This window comes from Bos taurus, chromosome 26, assembly GCF_002263795.3.
Source record: "Bos taurus isolate L1 Dominette 01449 registration number 42190680 breed Hereford chromosome 26, ARS-UCD2.0, whole genome shotgun sequence".
Classification (NCBI taxonomy): Eukaryota; Metazoa; Chordata; class Mammalia; order Artiodactyla; family Bovidae; genus Bos; species Bos taurus.
In genome coordinates this window covers 46,937,039-46,949,928 of record NC_037353.1, presented here as the reverse complement: position 1 = coordinate 46,949,928, position 12,890 = coordinate 46,937,039, and the positions used below count along the sequence as shown (strand labels likewise).

At 52.6% G+C, this 12,890-nt stretch overlaps 1 protein-coding gene across 2 annotated transcripts in view; it reads right to left on the bottom strand.

The window, feature by feature from the left end:
* Positions 1-1,190: 1,190 nt before the first annotated feature.
* Positions 1,191-12,890, bottom strand: part of DOCK1 (dedicator of cytokinesis 1) — a 556,534-nt gene continuing 544,834 nt past the window's right edge. For both annotated transcript variants that reach the window (XM_005225872.5, XM_002698580.6), the window contains exons 50-52: positions 10,562-10,715; positions 7,742-7,899; positions 1,191-2,365 (exon numbers count right to left, since the gene is read on the bottom strand). In XM_005225872.5, the coding sequence (XP_005225929.2) occupies positions 2,270-2,365; positions 7,742-7,899; positions 10,562-10,715 (408 nt within the window). In that variant the 3' untranslated portion in view covers positions 1,191-2,269. The remainder of the gene's footprint in view (positions 2,366-7,741; positions 7,900-10,561; positions 10,716-12,890) is intronic.

Here is a 12,890-nt window from a genome sequence, read left to right as displayed (position 1 = left end):
AGTCGGACACGACTGAAGCAAGTTAGCAGCAGCAGCAACATACTCAGTGGAGGATGAATATTCATATTCGTCAGAGAGTAAAAATTCAAGCAGAAAAAAAATCCATGTTCACGTGTATCTAAAATGTCCTAGGGTGGACTGGACATTGAAGACAAGTTCAAATAAACTGGGGCACCAGCCGTTGAGCCAGAGGAGGCTCCTCTGAGTCTCCTGGGTTCTGTCACAGCCTCCTGGGAGGCCTGGCTGGAAGAGACAGAGTCACAGCCTGTGTTTGAGCCAGGACACATCTGGATAGCATACAGGACTCCAGTGCCTTCTCTGTTTCTTACCATCTAAGCTTCAGAGAAACCTGGGAAGTCTGATGCCTCTCAAGTGAAATGGCACATCCCAGGAAATGAAGCCCTCGCTCACGTTGGACACTGAGAAGGTTAAAAGGAGAGGTTAACAAGGCTTAGCCAGGGGGCCCTGGGGTTGGGTTGAGGGAGTTCCAGCCTGAGCCAGGCTCAGCTCTGCTCTGTCTGTAAGGACACATAGACAGAGGGTCCTGGGACCTGAGTGCTTTCTGGGCTCTGGGTCCCAGACAGTTAAACAGAGATGAAGAGCAGTGTTTGAGGAAGATGCACACGTGTATAAACATGGATCACAATGCTCTTTAAGAAGGCAGTGTCAGCTACAGATTGGCACTCGCCATCTCCCTCTACAAGGATTAAGTCAGGTAGATGCTGCTGCAACTGCTGACCTTCAACACTTCCGGAAAAGAGTTCAGGGTGTAGAGCAGAAATGAGGCACTCTTTGCTCTGGAACAAACTGGCAGAACAGGTCTTCAGATAGTTTTTCGGGAGCCGATTTTATGAGCCCAATTCTTATATCTCCTCATTTCTAGAAAAGCACTAAAATCCTTCATGGGGATCACTGCTCCTCGTGACTAACAGAAGCCTCCTGCAAAAAATACGTGCTTGACTGCACGTACTCCATTGACCTCCCGCTGCGGTCTCTGTGGAGCAGTCTCTGAAGTGCTATCTGAAGTGCTGTCTCCCTGGCTATAGTTCTCACTTTGCCCCAAATAAAACTTAACTTGCAACTCCAACTCTCACGATGTGCATTTTCTTTTTTTACGTCAGGAGCAGAATATAAGCAGTGGCTTTTATATTCTCCATCAGGGGATAATAACATAGAATGTCAGACACTGAGACTTTTTAAACAACAGTTTATTTTTTGTTGTCAATGATTAACTCTTGGGCCTACTAGAAGAATATCATGATTATAGTCAATAAAAAAATATAGATGATAGAATAAAATATTAGGTTATACAAAGTTAGTTTTTTTTTTTTTTTAAATCATTGTCCAGGAACATCTTTAGGGCTTGTGCTTTGTGGAGGGGGAAAAAAAAAACAAGAAAATTTAATTTGTGTTTCTTTTTTACACTTCCCTCAGTTACAAGTTAAGAACACATATTGAGAATCATTTGTGGGTGCCTAGGACAATAAACAGAAGGACCACAAAAATTAAAACAAGTTCTAAAGACCCTCATATATACAAACTTCTGTACAGAATGAGCCCAAGAAGAATTCACCCAATTAAAACCATCGCCTGTGGTCTACATATCCTTTTTTTAAAAAGAGAGAAAATGGATCTTCCTACACTCATACTTACTCTTTCCACTTGATCCAGTATTTTTAATGGTGTCTCCACTCCATAAATTAGTAACTGTTCAGTAGCAGAGAAATATCCTATTTTAAATTATACCAAGGGAAATCAGGAACTTCCCGGAAAGGGCTGACCATAGTTGTCTAAAGGAGACTGAAGGAGCCCTCAACCCACAGAAAGCACACCACCAGGTGAAGGCAGGAGCATTCCGTGAGACATCCTGGGAGAGTCACCTGGGGTCTAGTGGGGAGCTGAGGACTTGTCCACTGTTAGTACACAGTTCTAAACTCTCCTTCCTGTGTTCTGCTCAGGTCAACTGGGCTCTTTGCTAATGTGTCATCTGGCACAAACAGGAAGGGCTTTTGGGCAAGACTTAGGCTCTTCCAAGATGGACACACTCAGACGCTGATAAACACAGCCGCGTGTCCCGGGCCCGTACCCGCCTCCTTACTCCCTGATGCTAAAGCCCGCTCACCCTGTGGCTGGAGAAGAAATCCTGTTAGGGAAAAGCAATTGCACTAAAGGTCAGACATCACAGGCCCCATGAGGTAAACGCCAGACGTGGGAGGAGATGTGAGGGAGGGGAAGAATGCCGGCTAGCCCTTCGGGGGATGCCGCGGCTTCACTGCACGATCCCCGAGTCCACGGAGGTCTGCTTGCGCGTCGTCTTGGGAGGGGGCGGCGGCGGGGTCTTGCTGGGCAGAGGAGGAGGCAGATGCTGGAAGACAGAAAATGAGGGGATGGCTCACTGCTGATGCTCTGGCAGGAGAGACGTGGTCTCTGGGAGGTTCTGACCTGGTAGGGGGATGGGCAAGGGAAGCAGCCCTGGGTGGGAACATCCTCTCCCTGCAATGCGGGGCTGGCAGGTCACCACTCTCAGGACTGGGCTGCTGGTGGCCACAGGCCTTTCCAGGGTTTCTGATGAACCACTTTTCACAAAGCACACACATCAGACATCTGAACAGCCTCTGAGAAGTGTAGCCACTGCTCTTTGGGTGGCGGTCTTAATCGTGCATGCTTGCATGTTCTGTTGTGTCCGACTCTTTGCAACCCCGTGGACTATAGCCCGCCAGGCTCCACTGTCCATGGGATTTCCCAGGCAAGAATACTGGAGTGGGTTGCCATTTCCTTCTCCAGGGCGTCTTCCCCACCCAGGGATCAAATCCGTGTCTCTAGCATCTCCTGCCAGGTCTTCAGTTGTGGCGTGTGAACTCTTAGTGGCAGGATGTGGGACCTAGTTGCTAAGACCATGGACAGAACCCAGGCCCCGAAGTGCAGGCGGATTCTTTACCACTGAGCCACCTAGGGTGGTTCTAAATCCATGTGCTCTTGATTGAGGGGCGCCTGGAAATGGACTGGTTTCAGAATTGGGCAGTTGAAATGGTCAAGAACAAGGGAAGGGGGACAACGCAGGACCCAGGGCCACCCAGGCAGCCTGGCCACGTCACAGCTGAGCCCCCCTGGGAAGAGGACCCACAGGCCCTTCCTTACGTCCCTTGAAGATGCTCAGGGACAAACAAGTCCTCGGAGGTGCTCTCTGGAGCTGGGCCAGAGGCCTGCCGTGCTCTCGGGAATGGAAAAGCCACACGAGAGAGGGTCAGCCGGGCTACACTGGCCCCTGCGGCCACCATCCCCCTGACCTGTTGACAAAACAGTCTCTCTCCCACAGTCTCTTCTGCATTGGTAAATAACGGAGATGAGCAAGGTTGAGGGAATGTTTAAACTCTTCATGGAGGAAGCACAGTTTATCAAGAAATGGCTGCAGCTGTCTTCCAATGCTACAGATAAACATTTGCAAAGCAGAACCAGAGACACAGACGTAGAGAAACAATGTATGGACCCCAAGAGGGGCAGAGGGGGTGGGATGGATTGGAAGATTGGGAGTGACACACAGACATTCCTGCATATAAAATAGATAACTAATGAGAAGGACAGGAAAGTCTGCTGTGGTGCAGTCCACGGGGTTGCGAAGAATCAGACACAACTGAATGACTGAACAACAATGAGAACCTAATGAAGAGCACAGGGAGCTCTGTGATGACCTGAATGGGAGGGAAATCCAACAAAGAGGGGATATATGTGTCTGTATAGCTGATTCACTTTGCTATATAATATAAACTAACACAACATGAGAGTCCCTTGGACTGCAAGGAGATCCAACCAGTCCATCCCAAAGGAGATCAGTCCTGGGTGCTCATTGGAAGGACTGATGTTGAAGCTGAAACTCCAGTACTTTGGCCACCTCATGCAAAGAGCTGACTCATTTGAAAAGACCCTGATGCTGGGAAAGATTGAGGGCAGGAGGAGAAGGGGATGACAGAGGAGGAGATGGTTGGATGGCATCACTGACTCAATGGACATGGGTTTGGGTAAACCTTGGGAGTTGTTGATGGACAGGGAGGCCTGGTGTGCTGCGGTTCACGGGGTCGCAAAGAGTCGGACACGATTGAGCGACTGAACTGAACACAACATTATAAAGTAACTATACTCCAATAAAAAAATTTTTTTAAGTTTTTTTTACAGAAACAGGTGGCTGGCTGGATATAGCCCATAGTTTGCTTTTCAATCTCAAGAATGAATTTACAACTGTAATGGTGACAGGAGACACTGAATGGACCTGCCAGAGCGTGAGTGACCAAGGGCAGCTCGTGCCCTGCTCTTGGTGGGCATGTGACGTGCACGAGAGGTCACGTGTTGACCACCTAGGTAAATGAATGAGTGAGTGAACAGATGAATGCATGAATGAGCGAGCAGACGAAGAAATACACAGACCAGGATAAGCAGGCACGAGTCACAGGCAGAACAAAGCAGAGGGGCTCGCAGAGCACTGTCCTCTGCGGGTGAGAGTGCGCTGTTAACAGCCTCTCAGGGCAGGCACACGTTCAGCTCAACGTAAGAAAAGAAGTTTCAAAAGCAGGACGATGGCAAAGCAGCGTCTAACTCATCACCCAAGTTCCTTCTAATTCACAGGCAAATAAATACTAAAGTGACCCAGGGCTTAACAGAGAAAAGAGAGTCAAGGTGTAAAACAGAACCGATATAATGATTTTTAGACATCATAACAAGAGAGGTAAAAGAATAGATTTGTAGTGCTCAGTCATTAAGTCCTGTCTGACTCTTTACAACCCCATGGACTGTAGGCCACCAGGCTCCTCTGTCCAGGGGATTTCCCAGGCAAGAACACTGGAGTGGGTTGCCTTCTCCTTCTCCAGGGGAATCTTTCCAACCCAGACATGGTAAGAATGGTCAAAAGAGGGACTTCCCTGGTGGCCCAGTGGCTAAGACTCCTTGCTCTCCATGCAAGGGGCCTGGGTTCTATCCACGGTCTAGCAACTAGACCCCACATCCTGCAACTAAGAGTTCACACGCCACAACTAAAGATCGTGTGTGCTGCAACTAAGAACCAAATAAATAAATGAATATTTTTAAAAAATGATGACAAAAAGAGAAAAAGAATGGTCAAAAGAAATGCTGATTTCCAGGTCTGATGAGACGGTTGCTTGTTTATGTGTGGAAGTAGACAGTAAGTGTGAGCCATTTTTAAAGAAAGGACGATTTAAAGTGGCAACAGCTAGACAGCTGACTCCAAGCCTGAGGGTGATGACAGGAGGCTGTGGACCAGCCCCCAGAGCAGGCGAACGATCGTAGTCCTACAGCAGATCTCAGGGCCTGCCAGGGAGGCGCCCGCGGACACCGGGTGATGACACCCTGGCCCACAGGCCTGTGTCCTGAAGGCGCACTCATGCTGCAGGTGAGTCAGAGAGCAGACCAAGAGCAAGGAGACTCGGGTGATTAATATCGTGGCATTCACAATGCCTTTACACATGGAGCCAGAGCTGGTGTGTGTTTGCCCTTCCACTAACAGCTGCGGTGGCTTCCAGGTGGCTCAGCAGTAAAGAACCCACCTGCCAATGCAGAAGACACGGGTTTGATCCCTGGGTGGAGAAGGTTCCCTGGAGAAGCCAATGGCTACCCACGCTGGTATTCTTGCCTGGGAAATCCCATGGACAGAGAGGAGACTGGAGGGCTACAGTCCATGGGGTTGCAAAAGGGTTGGACATGACTTAGCAACTAAACAAAAACAATACAATGCAGAAACTGAGATCATCAAATGTCTCCCCTGAATTGACCTGTAACAAAAATGGATTTGCTCTCATTTTCAAGTTCAGAGTTTTCAGTGTCGGGAGACCCGGAGGACATTCTTGTCTTGCTTTTCCAGTAAAATACAGGTATGAAAGGTGAGGGAATCAGTTAACTCCACTGTTAGGAAAACAACACCCCAACCAATCAACGTGCCCACTCGGCTCCCTGGGTCTCCTTTTATTCTAACCTGTGGTTAAAACCTGTGGGAAGGGTCAGGCTTACGCTTCCTCAGTTGCTACCAACCATTCCAGCTGCCTGGCCCCTTCTCCAGGGCTGGCCCCCCATTGTGGAATCTCGAGGGACAGAGAGCTGATTCGCAAGTCCCTTGGAAGTACAATCCATTCCTTCAGCCCTGAAGACGAAGCCCCAATGCTTATTTGGTTTTCTTACACAAAAGCAATAATCAAATAAATATGGTGTTGTGGTGATCTCAGTTGCTCAGTCGTGTCCGACTCTTTGTGACCCCACGGACTGTAGCCCGCCAGGCTCCTCTGTCCATGGGATTTCCCAGGCAAGAATACTGTGGTGGGTTGCCCTTTCCTTCTCCAGGAGACCTTCCCAACCCAGGGACTGAACCTGAGCCTTTGTGTCTCCTGCACTGGCAGGCAGGTTCTTTACCACTGAGCCACCTGGGAAGCCCTGTCAAATAAATACAGTGTTAATAAATCCCCTGTCTTTTTCACTCCTCTCACAAGAAGAGAGAATAAACTTGCAAGAAACTTGGTGAGAAAGTTTCCATTAAAAAAAAAAAGAATGATATAGGATTTATATTGTTTTAGAAGGGGAAAGAAAACCCACACCTTGCTGTTATGCAAACGATCTTGGCCATAGAGCCAGCTCGTGTCTCCAACGTCTCCAGGAGCTCGGCTGCTGTGCAACTTACTTTATGGAGACTGACCGATTGATTGCCTGAGTCAGGGAGGCTGCTTCCCTCTTCAGCCCGCAAGGCTTCCATTTCGCTGGGCTGTGAGCAGCGTGGCCGAGGGATGGAAGAACCTGGACGCAGATCTCCCGGCACCGTGGGGTCATTTCAGAGGCACACGCTGACCTCTGCATGTGGCCAGGCCAGCCAACAACAGAGCTGCCCGAGTGACCACAGCCTTGAGAAGCAGGAGAGAAGGTGGGGGACCTCAGAAGAGTGTTTCTAGAGCTGCCAGCGGGTTAAAGTGGCTTTTTCGGGGTTTTAGCTGATATTTGCATCAGTAGGCAGGCCCAGAGGCCTGAGCAGTGAGCACACATCAGACCAGATGAATGACAACTTCCATGGGGGGACCAGCCTCAGGACTGATGCGTAGGAGGGCCCTAGTTGGCTGATCATGCTGGTGACAGCCAGCACCCCGAATCTACGCGGGTGGGGATAGGTCCCAGGGCTAGAGGCGGGGCTAGGAACGGGCAGCCTCGAGGAGCTGGGTTGTGCTCCAGCTGGAGCCAAATCTCGTGCTCGGCTACAGTTTCTTTGTGTGGCGCGCACCCATCCTCACCCACACACGGCCAGTGGGAGAGCGAGGCTGCCTGGAATCAGGCTGGGACCAGGGCTTCTTCAGGGCAAGGGCAGTGTCCAGGAGCACGACGTGTCCCCCGCGTGTGGCGTCAGCCAGCTTCTTCAAATGACAAATGTCTTCATACAAAAAGCTACTTTTCAAAACCAAACTTTCATAAGAACTGCACCTCAAGGGCCATGACCTCCAAGGTCACGAGAGTGGCCCCTGGACGCACCGGCTGGAATTCTCCCCGCTCTGCATGGTCCCCCTGGGAATGTACGTTCCCATGGTGATGACACAGGAACCCCAGGCCACATACATCCGCGTTCTAACCACTGCCACAGCTTTCCTGGAAATCAAGCCTTGGCTTGTCCAAAGTAAACACGCCAACATCAGGAAGAAAGGAGGAGGAACTCCTGTCTTGTGGAGGGAACGAGAGGATGGATCCACGTTCCTGAGCCCTGACTTACCCTCTGATGAGGAGGAGGGGGTGGGGGCGTTGGTGAGCCCGTCAAGTCCAGGTTCTCGTTCAAGGTCCCGTAGTCTGTGCTGGTGCCTTTGAGAGGCAGAGGGGGCGGAACCTCAGCCACATCCAGCCCGGCCACGGTCATGCCGTTCAGCTCCAAACCTGGAAGAGGGCGAGAATGAGAACCACACCCCCAGCCCCACTGGGAGTGATGAGCATCCCTACACGGCTGCTTCGTGTCCTCTCGGGAGTGGCAGGGCAGCGGGAACCCTTTATCCCCCAGAAATGCCCGTCAATGGGCAGCGAAGAGATCGGGAGGGGGCAGAGAAGGCTGGGGCTGCGTCCCCTGCAAGGGAATGTTCCAGAAGGAGAATCACAGGATGCTGAACCCCGAGCTTAAAGGGTAGATCAGACCACTGGAAAAACAGCCACATCCACCTGGGACCCCTCTGGTCCCTCCTCGACTGCCACGCCTCGGGGCATCTATACAGCTCGCGGGTCACAAGGACCATATCCGCCTGGAGTGTTCCGAATCCGCCAGGTCACTGCCCCAGCCTCCTACAGGGAGCTGCACTCAGCTGAGTCCAACGACACAGCTCACACCAGCCCATCTGCCTGTCAAAACCCTCACAACAGGAAAAGCCGCGACCCTGCGAAAGGCAGGCATGAGCGGCAGCGGCCGCTGCGACTGCGGCTTTAAACAAGCCAAAGGGAAGCAGCGCTGGTTTTTTAAGTAAGCTGAAAAGCAGTCGTTTTCAAGGGGGAGTGGTCATTGGGACAATCTACTTTCTCAGCCTTTGTTGAGACTCTGGGAAATCATCTGCCTTTTACGTTAAAGACAGAAACGGGCATTTTTGTTGTTGGGTGTCCTCCCCGATGATGCAGCAGATGGAGAGTCATTAGGAGTCATTAGCCTGTTCCCTAGGACGAGGGGTGTCAATTGATAAGGAGGCCTTGCGGTTGAATCGAGGCGTGAGAAGGTAGCCTCTGATGGAATGGTCGCTCTCCTGACTGGCTGGCTGGTTGCTTTTCCTCTGGCCTTTATTTAAAATTTGCCACTTTAATCATTTTTAAGGGTAGAAGTCGCACTGTCTGTTTGAGCCTGTGTGTCCAGGTCTCCGGGGTGAATGTCTAGGGGCGGGCTTACTGGGGGTGATGGTGACTGTGTGTTTAATTTCAAGGGACCAGCAGAGTGTCCTCCACTGCAGCGGCAACGTGCCTATTTATTAACTACTTATTAACAAAATCAATAAAATATTTGTGAAGATCTCGGGTTACAGCGTAAGGATGTATGAAGTGAAGCCAGGACAGCCCCCTGAAGACTGTCTCCCTTCTGACACCCAGCAAGGCCCGGCTCCCTGAGGCTCATCCCCGGGGTAGCCCTGACTCCCGACCAGAGACAGTCTTGGGAATGGCTGCTGCTCCCCTTGCAGCAAGAAGAAAGCAGGAGCTGAGGACGACTGTTGGCGGCCGGCACAAACCACTGCCTGGGGCCGGGCTCCCCGCCCCGTCTCCAGCCACGGGGAGGACAGTGGGTCCTCCTGGCTCTCTCGTCTGCTGCATCCTCAGTTCCTGCCACCTCCTTCCTGCCAGGACGTCACCTCTCTGGCTGGCCTGACTTCAGGGGTGAAAACTAGGGTAGAAGTGGCATCCCTCCACGATTCGCATCCACTCGGAACCTCAGAGGGCTTCCCAGGTGGGTCGGCAGTAAAGAACCCGCCTGCAATGCAGGAGACACGGGGGACGGCAGGTTTAAATCCAGGTCAGGAAGACCCCCTGGAGAAGGAAACAGCTACCCACACCAGTATTCTTGCCCAGAAAATCCCACGGACAGAGGAGCCCGGTGGGCTGCCATTCATGGGGTTGCAAAGAGTTGGACACGACTGAGCACACACTCAGAACCTTAGACTTTCTTTGAAAAGAGGGTCTTTGCAGAAGAATCTGGAGATGAGATCATCCTGGATTTATGGGGAACCCTGAACCCCATCTGCAGTTTCCCATAAGAAGAGGAGAAAACACAGAGCCTGGGAAGAGAGGGGTGAGGGGACTGGAAGAATGAGTATACAAGCCAAGGAACTCCGAGGGCTGTGGGAGTCCACCAGAACACCAGTCCCCAACCTTTTTGTGGAAGACAACTCTTTTCCATGGACGCAGGGGTGGGGCCAGGGATGGTCTGGGGATGATTCAAGGGCGTTGCATCTACTGTGCACTTTATTTCTATCATTACTACATCGGCTCCACCTCAGGTCATCAGGCGTTAGACCCTGGAGGCTGGGGACCCTGTACTAGATGGAAGCAGGACTGGAGACACCTTGATTTCAGACTCCTGGCCTCCAGACTACGAGAGAATAACTTTTTGATATTTGGGGCCACCAAGTCTGTAGGAATTATGCTGAGCAGCCCTAGAAATCGGGCAGAACTGGAAGGTAAGTTCTACCCTTAGCCCCTCAGCACGGCCTGGAAGGGCTCCTTCCTTCCCATTCCTCCTGCACACAAAAAGGTCCCTTCCCCACCGTGTGGGCTGCATCATCTCATGACAAGAAATGGGGGATGCCCCACGTGCTCTCAAGTCACCCCCAGCACACAGGAGGTCCGGAGCGCTGGCCGGGTCCTGCACTGTCCACCCAGGGAGCACAGGAACCCGGGACTCAGCTGTGGCCTGACCCGCTCCAGTCCCGGGGGACACTCCCCAAAGTCAGGGGCTCACCAACACTCTCTCCGGCTGCTGGACTGAAAAGAAGCCGGTCTAAAGTGACAGCCTTCAACAGAGAGGGGAGGTCACAGCACAACGTCAGGAATTCACACGGGACGACGTCTCACTTACTGGACTGCAGGCTGAAGCTGAGCTTGGCCCTTGGCATGACTGGGGGCGGCGTGGACTGGGAGGATGGGGAGGACGGGGACACCGAGAAGCGCCGCTCGCCCCCCATGGCGTTGATCACCTGGCTCTTCGGTCTCTGGGGCCGCAGAGGGCTGATCTACGTGGGAGGGACAGAGAGAGTGTGGTTAGGGTCTGTCCTAGGTGGCTCAGAGCCACCTGCCAATGCAGGAGATGCGGGTTTGATCGCTGGGTCTGGAAGATCCCCAGGTGAAAGGCATGGCAACCCTCTCCAATATTCTTGGCCGGAGAATTTCATGGACAGAGGAGCCTGGTGGGCTACAGTCCATGGGGTCAGGAAGAGTCGGATATGACTGAGCCGCTGAGCCCTGAGCAGACACTGGGCTGACTTAATGCCACTTCAACAATTCCTCTGTGGAAATCCTGACCTGCAGCGCCGGTGCAGATGACCACATCTGGAAACACGGTCTTGCCGACGGTCAAGGTCGGGTGTCGCTGTTACAGCAGATCCTGATCTAGTGTGACTGGTGTCCTTATAAAGTGGGGAGATTTGGACCCAGACACAAGCGCACGGGACGGTGCCATGTGAAGATGAAGGCAGAGATGCAGGGAGAGGGGAATGCTGGGCGAGGGGCTGGAGCAGACTCCCCACCACAGCCTCAGAGGAAGACAGCCCTGCTGGCACCTTGGCCTTGGACGTCCAGCCTCCAGACTGTGAGACCATCAGCCTCTGCTGAAGTCACCCAGCCTGTGGGATGCCGTTCTTGCGGTCCCGGCAAACTAACCCAGGCCCCACCCCAGTCTCCTTGACACAGTCGGGGGGGATGACACATCCGTGTCTCCTGAACAGGAATGTGATGAGGTGTTGGGGAGAGCCCCACCGGGTTGGGAGTGGACTCAATGACCTGTGCAGTGACCAGAACGCCCCAGGGGACTAATTTCTTGGCCTTTCTTGGCAGGTGTGTTAAAGTCTAGAAACTTGCTGAAGGATTCCTTCATTCACCTTCTCTTTCTTCTCTCAGGCTATGCTACGACTGAATAGGAATTCTTTCTACTTCTCATTGCATTTGTCTTCCCCATCTCTGACTTTCAGATGCACCTGACGTAAAGAAATTTTTATTTCTCTACGTCTTACAATTTGGTCTCAGATTGTCAGGTCTGGGGGAACATGAGCAGTCCAAAATACTCTCAGGTAGGAGTAACGAGGACAGTTATTAACCCAGCTGAGAAAGAAGAATCAAGATTTAGGCCCCAGGATGGGCAGGGCTTCAGGCTTGGCTCCCGGGGCAGGGCGTGCGGATGGGCCTGCTGGTGAGGGCCAGCTGCAGAGTGGGTGGGCGGCAGCGTGTTCCACTGGGTGGTCTGCAAAGGCAGGGGGAGGCTGGAAGGCTTAAATCCTTTTGTAAGCAGTGTGGTTGAGGGGACACTGGCCAACAGGCTGGCTTCTGGAACTGTCCAATGCCAACAAAGCAGATCCCGGAGTCCAGGTGTCACCGCCCAACTGCAGAAACAGCCCACCTGCTGTGGAAGGCCTGGGACAGCCTGGCTGGGCTTAGGGCTCCCCTTGGGTGCATGTGTGTGGGGACTGAAGATGGATCCAGGGTGCTCTTCCCACCCTTCCCTTCCCATCAGGGGACATCCTGACAGTTCAAGGGGCAGGGGATGGTTTACTGGTGAGATGCAAATGGCACGTGGAGGGCCCCTCCCCCCTCCAGGTCCTGAGAGGCTCAACTAGAGGTCATGACATTGCTGATGATGCGAATTCAGGTAGGAAGCTGAACTCAGCCCCAAAGAGGAAGTAGAGAAAAACCTCTGCAGAAGTGTGGAGAGGGGGCAGGTGGGTGCCCAGAGTGCAGCAACCCCAGGGGCCCAGGGCACCATCCTGGGGATGGGGCTGCTGCTGCCACTCAGTCATCTTCGCTCCCTGAGACCCCTGCCTCCTGCCAACCCACTCTGTCCTGCAGCACCCGGCTGGTCACGGGCACATGAAGGCTTGAACGGGAAACTCCAGGTGCCCAGCTGGACCCAGAGACCTTGCCAGCACCTGTCACCCAGAGGACAGACTGGGACCTTGCTAGACCAAGAACAGCCAGCCTGCCTCCGGCAAGAAGCCAGAATGCATGGCCCCTAGCACGCAGCTGTGGCTATTCTGAGACTCCTCAGAGGCTGACAGCAGGGGTCAAGGTTCTGTGCCCTGACCTCGGTGGGTTCTGCTGCGTTTTTGGAGAGCACTCGGGCCCGCTGGAGTTCGGGGGGTGGGAGTGGTGCTTTGGGCTGAACTCAGCCTGTCTCTGCAGGAGAGCGGGACCACGGC